This window comes from Vulpes vulpes, chromosome 3, assembly GCF_048418805.1.
Source record: "Vulpes vulpes isolate BD-2025 chromosome 3, VulVul3, whole genome shotgun sequence".
NCBI classification, from domain to species: Eukaryota; Metazoa; Chordata; class Mammalia; order Carnivora; family Canidae; genus Vulpes; species Vulpes vulpes.
In genome coordinates this window covers 93,758,178-93,773,739 of record NC_132782.1, presented here as the reverse complement: position 1 = coordinate 93,773,739, position 15,562 = coordinate 93,758,178, and the positions used below count along the sequence as shown (strand labels likewise).

At 45.3% G+C, this 15,562-nt stretch overlaps 1 protein-coding gene across 8 annotated transcripts in view; it reads left to right on the top strand.

Annotated features, from left to right (window-relative positions):
* KATNIP (katanin interacting protein) overlaps window positions 1–15,562 on the top strand; it is a 193,286-nt gene that overhangs the window by 85,165 nt on the left and 92,559 nt on the right. For 6 of the 8 annotated variants that reach the window (XR_012000598.1, XM_026011061.2, XM_026011060.2 and 3 more), the window contains exon 8: window positions 12,716–12,983. The exons of the other annotated variants lie outside the window; for them this stretch is intronic. Coding sequence is in view for 5 of the 6 variants with exons in the window: in XM_026011061.2 (XP_025866846.2) it covers window positions 12,716–12,983 (268 nt within the window). In the remaining variant the exon portion in view is untranslated. The remainder of the gene's footprint in view (window positions 1–12,715; window positions 12,984–15,562) is intronic. 8 annotated transcript variants of the gene reach the window in all.

Sequence of the window (15,562 nt, the reverse complement as noted above, 5' to 3'; positions counted from 1 at the left end):
ACATTATGCTTGATGTTGTCACTGAGTTCCCTTAATCTGTTTTCTCTTTTAGAGAGAGAGAGTGCATGCATGCTCTCAGGGGTAGGGAAGGTCAGAGGGAGAGAGAATCTTGGGGCTTGATCCCAGAACCCTGAGATCATGACATGAGCCAAAATCAAGAGTCATCAGCTTAACCAACTGAGCTACCCAGGTGGCCCTATTTTCATTTTTTGTTACAATTTTTTTTTCTCTCTCTCCTGTTCAGCTTGATTGCTTTCCATTACTCTGACCTCTAGGTCACTGCTCTGTTCTACTTCCTCTAGCTTACTATTCATTCCTTCTAGGGTATTTTTCGTTTAAGGTATGGAGTTCTTCTCTAATGGTTCATTTTTATGTTTTCTCTTTGTTGAATCTCACTGAAGTCTTCCACTCTTTGAGTCCAGTGAGTATCTTTAGAACCATTACTTTAAATTCTCTATCAGGTATGTTATTTATCTTTGTTTTATTTAGATCCCTTTCTGTGATTTTGTCCCATTTTTTCATTTGGGGCATATTCTTCTGTCTCTTCATTTTGTCTAACTCTCCGTGTCTCTTTCTGTATGTTAGGAAAGTCGGCTACATCTCCTGGTCTTGAGAGTAGTGGCCTTATGAAGAAGAGGTCCTATAGTGGCCTGCAGTGCAATGTCCCCTGTTTTCTAGAACCTCAGAGGTATCTCCTATGTGTGTTGTATGTGCCTGACTGTTGTAGCTGAGCCACTGTTCCTGTCAGTCCAGTCATTTTCAGTGGCTTTCCTTGCCCGGTTAAGGCAGTGTTTGGTCACTGTGTTATTAGTGGGCCAGTCTGGGGACACCTTGGACTTGAGTTGAGTCAGACTAGCCATTTGCCAGAGATGCAGTAGCCCCGAACTATGGGGTACGGTCCCTGTGTTGTCCCCTGAGAAACTTTTGTTGGTGGGCGGGGCTTGCAGTCAGACCAAATGTCTGCTCCAGCCTACTGCTGGAACCATAGTTGGGTAGGTATATGTACTTATCTTCTCTCTCCAGAGCAAGATTTAATTTTAGAGGTACTGGGCCCTGATGGGACTGCTTGCACACTGCCAGGCTTGTGGCATCACTCTGGATTGGCTCTAGCCAAGGGCATATTGGGGGGAGTGTATCCACAGGAGATCTTGGGAGCAGGCACACTGTTAGCAAGCCAGGTAGAAAGTGTTGGTGCTATCCTGGTCCCCATAGGTGTCTGTGTGTCTAGGCTGGAGGACAGGTGAGGGAAATGGCACTGGCCAACTCCTGTGTTCCTGGAGTAGTCTACTGAAGATCCCTGCCCCTCCAGCACACACTGTGAGACAAGGAAACAAATGTCCCTCCAGTCTACCCTAGGCATTTTTAAAACTACTGCTTCTATGCTGTATCTCCACAGGGTTGTTTGTTGGGCTGCCTCTCTAAGGGCAAGGTTTCTTCTCACCCTCTTAGATCTCCCAGAGCCAAGCCACTGATTTTTAAAGTTCCAGGTGTTAAGCCTTACTAATAATAAGAACTTGTGAGATTTGGCCCCTCTGGTTTTCAAAACCAAATGTTATGGGAATTTGTCTTCCTCATGCAAGGTTACCCATGCTTGGGTACCTGGTGTGAGGGTCTGTTTCTGTTTCTTCTGCACACCCGCAATGTCCCATGGACAGCCCCACATGTCCATTTAGCTCCCAACGGCATCTGGGATCATCCTACCTTCTTCTATGTGGCCTCTTCTCTACATTTAGCTGTGGAGAGTCTGTTCTGCCAGTCTTCAGGTCACTTTCTGGGTTATTCACACTGATGTGGGTGTTATCTAGTTGTATCCATGACACAAGGTGGGCTTATCCTCCTCTCTTACTTCTTCCCTGGAAGATGAATATTCAAATGAATATTTGAATATTTTAAGTGACATAGTGAGGCAGATGGATAACAGCCTTTGGCTTGGGTATCAGGGCATGGCAAGGAATGGTGGGATCCAGGGAATGGTGTTGCCAACCCAGCTTGGCTGTCATTGTGTGGAAACAAGGGCTCAGTGATACCAGATTTTAAGAGAAACCAGGCATCTGAGTTTCTTTGTGTTTGGTTTCTCCAAATTTTTTAATGTTGATTACTAACTCACTATTTTCTATAGATTAAACAAAATATGGCTGGCCAGATTTGGCCTGAGATCACCAGCTTGCAACTTCTGGTTTAGATGTCTTTGTCTGTTTCTGACAAGAGGAGAAAGAGGTCTTTTCCCTTTCCAGAGGCCCTTGACTTAGCCCCTCTGGCACCCAGAGCCACTTGGGGGCAAGATGCCCTAAATGCACCCAGAGATGCCCACCTAGGCAGCTCAGACCAAAGGACAGTGTGACTGATGGCATTAGGCCGGGCCCTGGACAGGAGGGTCAGACAGCAAAGCCAGCTGTACAGGAATTCTTCATGTGGATGAAGAATTCATGTGGAATGATGCTGAATAGGCACTAACTGCCCATGAAGTACAGGTCCAAAAGTGCTAGATGTAAGAATTCTTTCACCTAGTAGAGTGTTTCTGTAAGTGAAGACACCAGATGGTATCTGAGTTACTAAAGCATCCTTTTCAGTCTTAGTGAAAGTAAAGAATAACTGACCTCTGAGTCACTACTGGAATAAATAATGCAATTTATTTCTTGTGGTTATAGCCTACTTAGGTTTTCTTAGATATTTTTACATTATTTTGTATTGTATAATACGGCATCTAATATATGAAATGTTCTCTCCACCTACCTAGCTAAACCATGCCCAGCTTTTATTTTTATTGAGCTTGTATACTTTATTTCATCATTTACTTATTTATTCACTCCTTCATTTATTGGCTTCTATTTCAGTTCATTTCTACTTTTATCTTGATTCTTTCCTTAAACTTTATGGTTTAATTTATTGCTTTGGTTCTCTCCCCACACCCATTTTATGGCCTGGTGTGTTAAGTTAAATGCTTAATTCATCTATCTTCAGTCTTGTTTTCTAATATAAAAATTTTAAGGCTATAAGTTTTCCTCCGAACACTGCTTTGTCCTTATCCCACAAATTTTGCCATGTGTGTAGTGTTCTATTGTCATTTATTTCTAATTGGTTTGTGATTGGGGAGGGGAGGGAGTTCCCTCTATATATAGGAGAATTCTTACAAATGTTCTAAGTAAATAGCTTTTCTCTCTCTCTCTCTCTCTCTCTCTCTCTTGCTGTCCTTTTGTGTTAATTTCTAATTTTACTACATTATGATCAGTAATTTGTTTGGTTTCTGGTTTTTGGAAGTTTTTGAGGTTTTGCTTGTACTCTACACGATCATTTTTATGACTACTCCGTGGCATTTCAAAAGAATAATAATTATTCTCTTTTTGGTACAAAGTTCTCAATATATCTATTAAATCAAGCTATTCACTGAGTTTTTTAACCTGGTGAGTCTTAAAGTATAGTCCCAAACCACCTACATCAGAATTACCTGGGCTGCTTATTAAAAATGTGAAATTTCCCACTCATACGTACAGAATTAGATGGGGGAGAGGGTAGTAGGGTCGTGAATGGAGTGTTTAGAATCTGCATTTTTAATAAGACAGAAAATTGTTATGCTCATTAGCAAACTACTGCAATATATCCTACTTAATTTTGTTTAATCTGATTGATTTATCTGAACTTGTCAATTTTTCCTTATATTTCTTAGTTGTTGCTTTATATATTTCAAATCACTATTATTGTGTGCATATATAGTAAAGATGTTTTCTAATAGGTTGTATCTTTTATCCATATGAATAGATCAGTATTGATATCTGTCCCAGTAGGTGTATCTTTTCAATTTGAAGGTTTGTGTCCTTCTTTAGCATTGGAAATTGTTATTGTTATTATTATTATTATTATTATTATTATCATCTTCCATTTTATCTATACTATTCTCTGGAATTTCTGTTGCACAAACATTAGCCCAGATCTATGCTCTCTTAATTTTTCTTCCACATTTTATTTTTGTCTTTTTATACCGTGTTCTTATATAATTGTTTGGCTTGATTTTCTACAGCATATTTTATCTGTTTCTGCTATTTAGCTTATCTTTTTTTTTTTTAAGATTTTATTTATTTATTCATGAGAGACAGAGAGAGGCAGAGACAGGGGCAGAGGGAGAAGCAGGCATCTCACAGGGAGCCTGGTGTGGCACTCGACCCCAGAACCCCGGGATCATGCCCCGAGCCAAAGACAGATGCTCAGCCACTGAGCCACCCAGGCGTCCCTATTTAGTTTATCTTTTTAAAATGTTAATAAAATTATAACTTTTAGGAAATCTAGTTGTTTCTTTTTCATGGATGAAATGTCCTCTTAAATCTCTCCAGGGATGTTCATTTATTAATTTCTTGCATTCTAAAGTCTTCCCCTGTTTGTTCTATTAACTCTCTTTCACTGGGTATTAGTTCTTTGGTTAATTAAATTTGGTGCCTATCTTTCAGGATGTTGATTTTCCCCAAATGTTTGCTCATTCTTGGTTGTCTGTTCATCTTTGTATTTGAGAATCCCCCTCCCTCTGCCCATTCTATTTGATGTAACATGACCCTGGTGATTGTGGAGTTGGGGTACAACATGCTGTGTACAAGCTGTGTACCTTAGGTATGAGTGCTCCTGTATACCTTCGGAATATTGACTTCCTGGGGTATTGCCCTGCCTTCCTGCACCAGTGCCCACACTCTGGGCTTCAGCCTGTGGGTGAGCGCCTCTATAATTAATACACTGGGGAAGGGCCAGCAGTCCTAAAAGCAGCCTCCCAATGAATGCCCCAAGGCTTCCTCTCTCTCCACCTTGACTGTGGACTCAACTGCATACCATTCCTACTATGGAAAATATTACTGCCCGTATTTTGATCTAAAGTTTTCTTTTCTTTTAAGTTATTCATAGATGGGATCCCTTCCCTCTATCTTTTAGGCATTCCTCAAAATTTCTAGTTGGCTGGCAGCATTGTTTGTTGCTTTGTCTCTATCCCCTCATCTCTGTCCAATTTCCTACACCAGTCACTGTTCTGGGCAGGTTCAGGTGAGGCCCATTGGCATGCTGATGCCAAGATATTTGCCAAGGGCCTCACAGCCAAGGAAGCAGGTGGGCAGCCTCCAGTGCCCTCCTGCTTCCAGAGCCCCTGCTCCCTCTCTTATGTCACTCTAGTCTCTAAGACAAGGATAGATTATCTTCGTAGTGATGGACATTTGAGACTGAAATCCAAGATACTTCATAAATAAATGTAGCTTTGAATGAAAATTAGCAAAAGAGAGCCCAAGGGTGAGTGAAACATTAAGAAAGTATCAAAAACTAACAACATCACAAGACTATTTGAAGTACATAGGGTGTGACTCAGATGTTCCTAGCCATAGTTCCATCAGAATTGGCGGAGGGGAATGTGATCTCAAAAATACACAATGTGGACCTTAAAGCTAGGGCTCAAGTTCCTTTATTCTGGGAATTTTGTGATCCACCAGCCACTAGGCTTGAAGTGTGGGCTGGCAAGCCCTACATTTGGGTTCTTGAAGCCTGTTGCACTTGTCATTTCTTCTAGAATGGCCATTTTTGCTGCCAGGCTAGAAATTCCATGAGAACAGGCACTCTGTTTGGTTCATTCCTCTCTCTCTAATAGTAGTCAGACGTACTTCTCCGGACAAACATCCACAACAAATATTTGTTGAATAATGAGTTCATGAAAAGAAAAACAAATTAATCAGTTAACCCCTCGATGCAGGGTAAAAATCTTTTCTGGGCCAGGCAGATTAATATAAATGTGCAGAATGGCTCCTATAAGGCAATAGGAGTAAGTAAGAATTATTGCAACTAGCGGTGCATGCCAGACTCAAAACCTTCAAATCCCAATTTTATAAAACTGCCAACCAATGAGAGACATTATTGGGGATTGGTGGGGAGCAGGGAGGCTGGCTGTAAGTCAGTGACCTCCACCCCAGAGATTGCCGCTTCCTCTTGAAGATTGTCAGGGTATCCACTGTGCCTTCATGGTCAAAACATTAAATCTTCTTAGGCAAAATCAGTAGGATCTGAGACATAAGAATACGCTGTCATCTGAATTTGAAATGTTCTGTAAAAGCCAGACCTCTGCGAAAGCAATCACGAAACACTGATTCATAACTGTATTACTTCATTGTAACCCTTCAGCAACCTTGTCAGGTTGCCAGGGCACGTTTCCCCACATTAGAGGAGGGCAGGGCCAGGGAGGGGCCTTTGACCCAGAGACTTGCCTGGGGACATAGGGTGGCTGGAGTGAGGCTCAGAACCTAAACTTAGAACTCAGACCCCTTTCTGAGTGTAATAAGAAGTTTCAGGCTTCATCCACTAACATTTAGCACACACTTTAGTACGTTTACCGGCCTCAAGGCAGCTTTGTGTCAAAAGCTCTTACAGGCACCTTTTATCAATCCCCTGCAAACCAATGGACAGTCACCCAGCACCTTTCATCCCATTCTAGAGACCACTTGCTTCCAACATGTTAGTGCCACCAAGCAGGGAATAAATATGGGCACATGGTGAGGAACCTGGACTTTGGAGTCAGACATTCATCCAAAGTGGCTCTGCCATTGTTAGCTGCCCAGTCTTGCACTGGTACTTAGGTGGCCCTACCCACCTGGGTCGTAGGAGGCTACAATGAGATAAGGTGCATGGAGAGGTTAGCTTGGTGCCAGATATGCAGCAAAAAGCTTCATCAGTAGTAGCTGATGAGCTGATGAGGCTGTTGATGTTATATTGTTACTAATACTGCATACATTTTGTGTTTCACGGCACCCAGTTCCCTCCTTTGCCTAGCCCAGGAGAAAGAGGCAGATCAGGCCTGTAAGGCACTAATCCGCTGACCATCAAACCCCTGCTGCCTTTTAGCCGGTGGTCCAGGCATCTGTTCCTCCCTCTGCCTCCTCCCTGGCTCTCCAGTGAGGGGGCCGATTTGTTCTCCACCCGCAGTGTTTACTGCCTGGACTCCATGCAGAGGGTTTTCTGCTGCAAGGGTGTGAACCTAACATTTTAACCACAACACTGAAATCATATATGACCAGGTTGTAAAAGCAAAGCTCTAAAGTTAGTTTTCACAGAGAAATTTCTGGATGATAGCTTCAAAGCAACCGGTAGATCCCCCTGCATGGTATCCCTTTGAAGTATGGGCAGGATGCCTTTCAAAGCAACCAAACCAAGATCCTCCTCTTTCCAGATGGAAAGGTTTTGAACTGCTCTCTCGAGGGAGTGTTGCTACTTACTTCTCCCCCTTGCCCCAGGAACAGATGGTTTTAGATCACACAGGCATTTATAAGAGCATAGGTTCCTAAAGTTTGCTCATCCAGTGTGAGCAAATCATGGTTTTCCTTTTTGAAGAAGACACCAGCCAAGCAGAATCTAGGCTTCTTTTTCATGTGTATTTTGTCAATATAATTATGGCATTGAGGGATCCCTGGGTGGCACAGCGGTTCGGCGCCTGCCTTTGGCCCAGGGCGCGATCCAGAAGACCCGGGATCGAATCCCACATCGGGCTCCCGGTGCATGGAGCCTGCTTCTCCCTCTGTCTATGTCTCTGCCTCTCTCTCTCTCTCTGTGACTATCATAAATAAATTTAAAAAATAATTTAAAAAATAATTATGGCGTTGAAATTGGCATTAATAGAAACAAGAGGAATTATTGAGATTTAATTTTTTTTTAATCACAAGAGGCATTTTTAAAAATATCACATCGGTTTAATAAATTACAAAAAAAGATTAGAAGGTCAGAGTAGCCATGTTTAAACACTCTGTTTCCATTGAAGATGGATTTAAGTGGACTGGCTGCTATGGAAAATGAGGCTGGGGTTGGGGGGGTTGCTGCACCCACGCAGCCTGCTCTCCTCTGGCTTTTGTTAGCTAAGCTCAGGGCTTCGGATGAGAACATTGCATTCCGGTCTGTAGCCCAAGTGTGCACAATTGTCTTGTATCTATTTGGTCTCTAAGTGGCTTCAGTGTTTACCGTCAGACCTTTTACCGTGGCTTCGCCAAGTCTGTGCTCTCTTTTGACTTCACCCTTCATTGTTTGGATTTTGTTCTGGGAGCTTTTATCCAGAGAAAGGCCCAAGGCTGCTAGATTCCCTGAGTTTCTTCCCGTTAGAATTGGGACCCTGTTGTTTTTTAAGTCTGGACTTAGTGTCTGGTGCTACTGTCTGCCACTTTCTGAGTCATTCTTTTGGGGGGATGAGATGAGTCCCAGGGATAGAGATCAGTTACTTTTCAGACAGCTGGCTGTCTGGGGTCCTGCACCCCACTGATCCCTCCCACTCCTGCGGGGAATTTTCTTATTTATAAGAGTCAGGGACAGGATTTAAACATAAATGGAAAGATACCATTTTTTCCTTTTTTTTTTTTTGATACCATTTTTTCCTAATTATAAAATTGGAAACATGCTTATCATTAAAAAAAAAAAAAAGATTAAGTAAAACAAAGGAGAAAAGAAAGTTCTCATGATGCAACTCCCAGAGAGAACACCCTGTTAATAGTTTGGTGACTCTTCTTCCCCAGACTTTTCATGTGTGGATATGCATACAGGCATGGAAAGTAATTTTTTGAATCGGATTTAGTCTACATTGTACATATGGACATTTTTCAACAGGCTTATTCTGGCTTAAATGTGTATCCTGCTACTTTTCTGAGTAGGTACCACAAGACCCACCTCGTTTTCTGTGAGGGCCGCTTGAGGCTCTGTCGATGCCTGGTCAGTGAGCATTTAATCCACCACTTCTTGTTGCACCTTTGGAACGTTCTCAGTTATCAAGAATCGGCATATACCAAGACCGAAGGATAAATTTTCAGAGGGACTTGGTCAAAGGGTGTATACACTGTTCATTTCTAGTCAGTCATTTATCATCACTGCCTCCCAAATGCATCTCCAGAGGCACCCCTGCCCCACGCCCACCCCACTCCCCCTCCACCTTGCCCCTCACTGCTACAGCTGTACCCGTGTGCCTTGTCTCCACCCTGCCCTCCTCTCAGGATCCAGGAGCCATAGTGCCCTTTAAAACCAGAAGTCACATAATATTGTGCCTTTGCTTGGCACCCTTCAGTGGCCTCTTGTGGCACATAAACCAAAATCCAGACTGCCTTGGCTTATTAAGCCTTGCTGTGACCCCTCCCTGTTCCCTGCCCTCCCTCCTCTGGTGCACACCACCCTCTAGCCATGCTTACCTCCTGGCCTTTGCCTCTGCTGTTCTTCCTGCCTGACATGCTTGTGCCCCAGACACTTCTTGGGTGGTTTTCTCAGCAGCCAGCCTTCCCTGACCAGCTTTCAGCAGGGGCTCCTTAGCCCACTTACCTTCTGTGCAACAGCCAGGCTGGCTCTTTCCTTCATAGTCCTGGCTAGGGTAGAAATGCCCCTATTTCTTTCTCTTTATGTCCTGTTTGTCTGAGGCTTCGCCACCTTACTGCCCACTGTTATGCCAGCCCTTAGCACACCTTGCCTGCATGGCTGAATAAATGAGCAAGGGTAGCAGCTATGTCACCGCTGTCTGTCCTCCCTGCCCCTCCCCCCATCGCCCTGCACTGGTTGGACCATGACAGAATGCAAAGGACTTTGTTTTACACTTGGACAATAGAAGGAGCAGGGAGCAGTGGCCAAGGGCACTTGTCACTGCCCTGCCACTTCATCACTATGACAAGTCAGACCAGCTTAAAAGTTATAGGCTCTCCATCTTAGGGGGGGAGACCCTAAAACTCCAGTCACTGAAACTGTGGGTTGCAATGTGGTGAAGGGGCCAGAGAAGCTGGAGGGAGCCTGCTCAGGTGACCATGGATTCAAGCATCCCAGTGCCCCATCCAGAACCTTCCTGGAACTGGCTGTGGTCTGTGGCTCCACTCAGCCGTAGACATCAACAGAAATGATCGTAGGCCCTGGGACTGGCTGGGATTTCCTGGGCGGTGACCACAGTCTCCCAGCAAGGAATCTGCTGGCTAGCTGGCACCCCTTGTATCATTTTGATCCAAAGACAGAAGCCAGTTGCCAGTCCTCTTTGCCTGTCCAGTAGTTCATGTTATCACAGGGTTTTGCTCTATCTTGTTGGGTTATCATGAGCATCAAATGAGAGGAGTTGAAAGTGCTTTTTTGTAAAGCATAGAGCGACATTCCATTGAGTCAGTCACTGTCACTGATATTTGGCAGTGGCTGGGAGAGAGCTGGAAAAGACACTAACTATACTAGTGTCCCATTGCTGCTGTGACAACCTCACACAAATTTAGTGGCTTCTTTTATAATTCTGGAGGTCAGAAATCCAAGTTCAGTTCTACTGGTCTAAAATCAAGATGACAGCAGCCCTGTATTCCTTTGGGAGGCTCCAGAGGAAGAGCCGTTTCCTTGTCTTTTCCAGCTTCTAGAAGCTACTGTCATTCCTTGGCTTATGGCTCTTTCCTCCTCCAAAGCCAGCAGTGTGGCATCTTTTTTCCTCCCTGACCTCTGCTTCCATTTTTATATCTTCTCTCTCTGACTCCTGTCTTCCTGCCTCCCTCTTACCAGGACCCTGGTGATTACATTGGGCCCTTTTGGATAATCCGGCCTAATCTCTCCTATCTCAGGATCCTTATTCACATCTGCAAAGACCCTTTGCCCATAAGGTAACATTCATAGGTTCCAGGGTTTAGAACGTGGACATCTTTGGGGGCCATTTATTCCGCCCATAGCAGTTTGCCCTGCAGCTCTCAAAGGTCTTGGTCTACCCCACATACAAAATACATCCATTCCATCCCAAGCTTCCCCGTCTCAACCCAAAATATCCTCTATATCTCACCTGCTCAAAACTTCCAAGTGTCGTCATCTGCGTCATCTGAATGAAGTAGGGGTAGGGATCCAGGTAGAATCCTTTTGAGGACCAAAGTGTCTCCATCTGTGGGCCCTTGAAACTAACAAGTTACCTGCTCCCAAGGACAATGGCAGGTCAGGCCCAGGATAATGGCCACAGACATTCCCATTACAACAGGGACAAAATGAAAGGAGAAGGGAGTCACCAAACCCAAGCAATTTTGAAATCCAACTGGGCAAACTTCATTGGGTGGGTTTCAAGTCCTTGGAAAAATTCTCTGTGACTCCGGGCTCCAGCCTCTGGGCCCACGGCCCCATCCTTGGAGCCATCGTTCCTCTCTCATGTAGGGTAGCCTGTGTCTGCAGCTAAGTATCAACCTGCTTCCTAACTATGGGATTTGGGGAGTATGATAGCCTTCTTTTATTTTGTCCTTCCTCTCTCGGTATAAGCCGGTAGTGTTTCCACTGGTATGACATTCTCAAAACCCATGTGGTCTGCTATGTACGTCTCTAGAATCCCCTCCATTAGACAAAGAGGTTCCTTCATGGATCTTCATGGGTAATCTTATCTCTATGCCTGGCTTCTTCTGGGATGGCTAAGAAGATCCATGATCCCAGGTCTAGTGTCTTCAGAGAACCCTCCATGTGATTGAATCCTCTAAACTTCGATCCTTCTCAAGGACTAGCAAAAAGTTGTCCAGCCATACCTTGGGTTTCTCTCCAGAGCATGATTTTCTAACCACGAATCTCTGCATGTTAGCATCTTTTGCAACTGGCTAGACTGAGAGTTTCCCAAATCTTCAAATCTCAGTTCCCAGTTCCACTTATGACAGAACTGTAGGCATAGCACAGCACAGCTAAGATCCTGCCACTGCATCATAAGATTCCTTGTTTCCTGAGCCCCTAGAGGCCAGCACCTTTGGTGTCCATATTTCTACCATCGGGTCTTTTTTTAGGATGACTTCTCTAGAATGATTAAACTATTCCAGTGACTCTTCCCTCTTCATGAGCTGTCACTGACTTACAGGGTCCAGGGGTTAGGACTTGGACACCATAGCAACTGTTAAGTTTACTGGTCAACCACCAGTATCAAGCAAGCGGTATTGATTGCTTCTCATTTGCTCAGAGCTATGTTAGACAACACGAGCTGGGGGGGGGGGGGGGGTGGTATAGCGAAACATTAGTTTGCCCAGATAGCCCAGTTGACGTTTTTTTTGTCCCAGAGTAAGTAGACCAGTACCCTTTTTCCTTTCAAAAGTATCCTGGCTTCGGTGATGAATTTTCTGGTCACTCTAAGTATAGATCATAATGCTCACCCTTCAGATTATAAATCGATCTCATGGAGATGAAACACAAATTGAAAAAAATTATCCAGCAGCTATGGATAAGTGCTAAATCTTATGATATCTTAGGTTCTTCTAAACATCCTTCAATATATAGGACAGCACTCCCTACAACTGTCTGGAAGACACTGTACCATCTGGAATTTCAAGGTCCTTTGGAAGCCTTTGGGGTTTCATATTCAGAGTGTGGCCCCTGGATCAGCAGCATTAACATCAGCCTATTAGAAATGCACATCATTAGGCCTTGTCCAGGACCCACTGAATCAGAAACTCTGGGGGGCGGGGTGGAACCCCACAATCTGTTTAAACAGGCCCCAAACAAGAACATCTGTAACACAGAGACACACACACACACACTCTTAGTGGTATCCCAGGCATGTGACCACAGCAAATACTATAAATACTCCTCTGCTAGGGAGTTACTCGTTTGTCCCTGTCTTTGTTTTCTTGTCTTCAAAGCCATGACAACACACGCATCAAGATGATTTGGGTAAATGTTCATTTGCTAGGAATAGTTCTTTGGTCCTAATGATCTATTTGCAGGTGACTTTTTCTCAAAGTAGCATATTTCATTTTTGGCCTCTCTTCCTGACTTTTGGTAGGAGCTAAGAAAAAGCCTGGAACTTAGTGTAAATCTACAGAGGAAACAGAAAGATGGTTCCAGTGATGAGTATGACTCCATTGAAGAAGAGGTGCTGTCTGAACCCGAGCCCGAGGAACAGGTGCTGATGGGCCAACCCAAAGATGACCCCGCTCTTTCCAGTGGGGACTCCATGCAGAAGGATGTTGCTGAGGACCAAGAGACAGAAGGGCACCCTCCCCAGGGCCCAGACACCCTCGTGGTGCTGGAATTTAACCCAGCTTCCAAGAGTGAGTTCTGTCTTTGTGGGCATGCCATTGCCCTTGGTGTGTCCGGGTCTACTGGGAGGACTTGAATTTCTAGCAGTACTTGGAATTTAGCTTTGGGGAGACTGTCCCCCAGGTCAGGGAGGTATATCAGCCAGGTCTCTGCTGACTACAAGAAGCAAAGGCTCCCAATGGCCTACAGATGACCCTGAAATTCCAGACGGCCGATGTCTGGCAGATAGTTTTGGGGGGCTGTCCTGTGCACTGTAGGATGTGTTGCAGGATCTACATGCCAACAGGCTAATGATACATTCTGGCTTAAGCAAAAGGAAGTATATTGGCTTGGATCATTGAGATGTCCAGGGCTGTCAAGGACTTTCCCTCCCCTTCTTCCCTCCTCCCTTCTCGCTTCCTTTTCCCTCTCTTCCTCCCTCCCTCTCATCTCTGCCTTTCTTTCTTTCTTTTTTTTTTTTTTTTAAGATTTATTTATTTATTCATAAGAGAGACACAGAGATAAGCAGAGACACAGGCAGAGGGAGAAGCAGGCTCCCTATGGGGAGCCTGCTGTGGAATGTGATTCCAGGACCCCGGGATCACAACCTGAGCTGAAGGCAGACCCTCAACCACTGAGCCACCGAGGTGCCCTTCATCTCTGCCTTTCTTTGTCTTAGTACCATTCACAGGTGGGCTCTCCACATTGCAGACACAGAATTGAGATATTGGCTTGATGCCTCCATCAGAAAGTGAATTTTTCTCCCCAAAAGCTCCAGCAAAGGTCCCAGGCCTGGCTCTTGAGCCCACATTGGGTCACATTTCTGAACTAGTCACTGTGGCTCCGGTTGGCCTGGTCTAGCCAGTAAGGCTATGGCTGTGGTTATTGCCACCCAAACCACATGGACTGTTTGTTAGTAGTTCCAAAGGAAAATCGAGGTGAACCTGAAGAAGGAGGAAAGCATGCAGGGCAGGCAGAAATAGCAGCCATCTGCTAGAGGAGGTTTTCCAGAAAAGACCCTGGAAAGTAGAGTCAAGAAAGCAATTTGAGGAGGAGCGGGGAGGGGCCCACCTGCCACAGTTCCTGGGGCCAGTGCCAAGCTGGCTCGGTCTCTGCCTGCCCTTCCCTCTCCATCCTGGGCACATCCTTCTCACAGTTGTGTGTGCCAGACTTTCTAAACCAAATACCAAGGCCACCTGGCTGGGAAACAGGGGTGCCTCTAAGGGAAGAGAAATGAGGGGATGTACGCAATTAGGCAGAGTATATTAGTGTGTTCAGGCTACACGGACCAGGGGAGAGCTCCAACAGCAACAGGAATGCATTTTCTTATCATTCTGGAGACTGGAAGCCCAAGGTCAGGGTGTCAGCCAGTTGTTTTCTTCTTAGGCCTCACTCTGGCTTGTCGGTGGATGTCCTCCCGCTGTGTCCGCACGAGGTCTTCCCTCTGTGTGTGTGTGTCCTAATCTCCTCCCACAAGGACACCAGGCAAACTGGATTAATGCCCACCCTCATTGACTCATTTTACCACAATGACCAAATAGTCTCCAGATTCGGTTAGATTCTGAGGTCCTGGGGATTAGGACTTAAACATATGAATTGGGGATGGATATAATGACTGGCAGCCCTGGAAACGCCACACACAGGGGTTGATACCTCCAGAGAGAACATTTGTCCCTCAGATATGCTCTCACTGTGTTCTCTCACCTCCAAACCTTTGCTTGGGCTGTTCCCTCTGTCCTGATGACCACATCTCCTCTCCTTTCCACTCAACCCTGAAACCTGGCTCCCTGCTTTCCCCTCAAGATTCAGTTCAGGGGCTGCTTCCTCCAAGAAGCCTCCCTTGCCCTCTCAGCATGGCTCAGGTAGGTTTGCCTCCTCTGCCCCCAGGGTGTCATCATGGCACTGGTCTCACAATGGACTCCTCTTGTCTTTCTCCCCCTCTGGCCTGTGAGCCTCTGCCAGGGCCCCCACCAGCACTTCCCCGCCCCCAGCCCATTGCACCCCCAGGGGCAGCACTCACCTGGCACGTTTAAACCACTCCAGAAATTGTTGTCCGATACATGAAGGCTTTACACCTACCTGCTAAAGCGTTCCGTGCCCATGCTTCTGTGTGAAACCCGCTGCGGTTGCACAGGGAACTGTTTTTCTTCAGGGAGTGGGGAGGCTGGGGGAGGGCAGTAAGGAGACTGAGTGAGCCTCCTACTGGAAACAGGGCATGACAGTCACTTCTGGTACCAGGGACCGGGCCACAGAGAGAACCACTGGACTCCCCAGCACAGTTTGAGAGTGAGATTGGAGCATACAACAAAAAGAAAGAACTTCACTTTCTTAACAGTTTGCCTATTTTTTGAAGATTTTATTTATTTATTTATCTATTCATTCATTCATTCATTCATTCATTTATTAGAGAGAGTGCATGCACAAGTGGGGGTGGATGAGGGGCAGAGGGAGGAGCCTAATGTGGGGCTTGATCCCAGGACCCCAAGATCATGACCTGAGCTGAAGGTAGACATTTAACTGACTGAGCCACCCAGGCATCTGGACATTTTGCATTTTTTGACAATGAGATTGCTTGGCGAGTCCCTGCACTAACCGCTGTGATGTCTGCCCC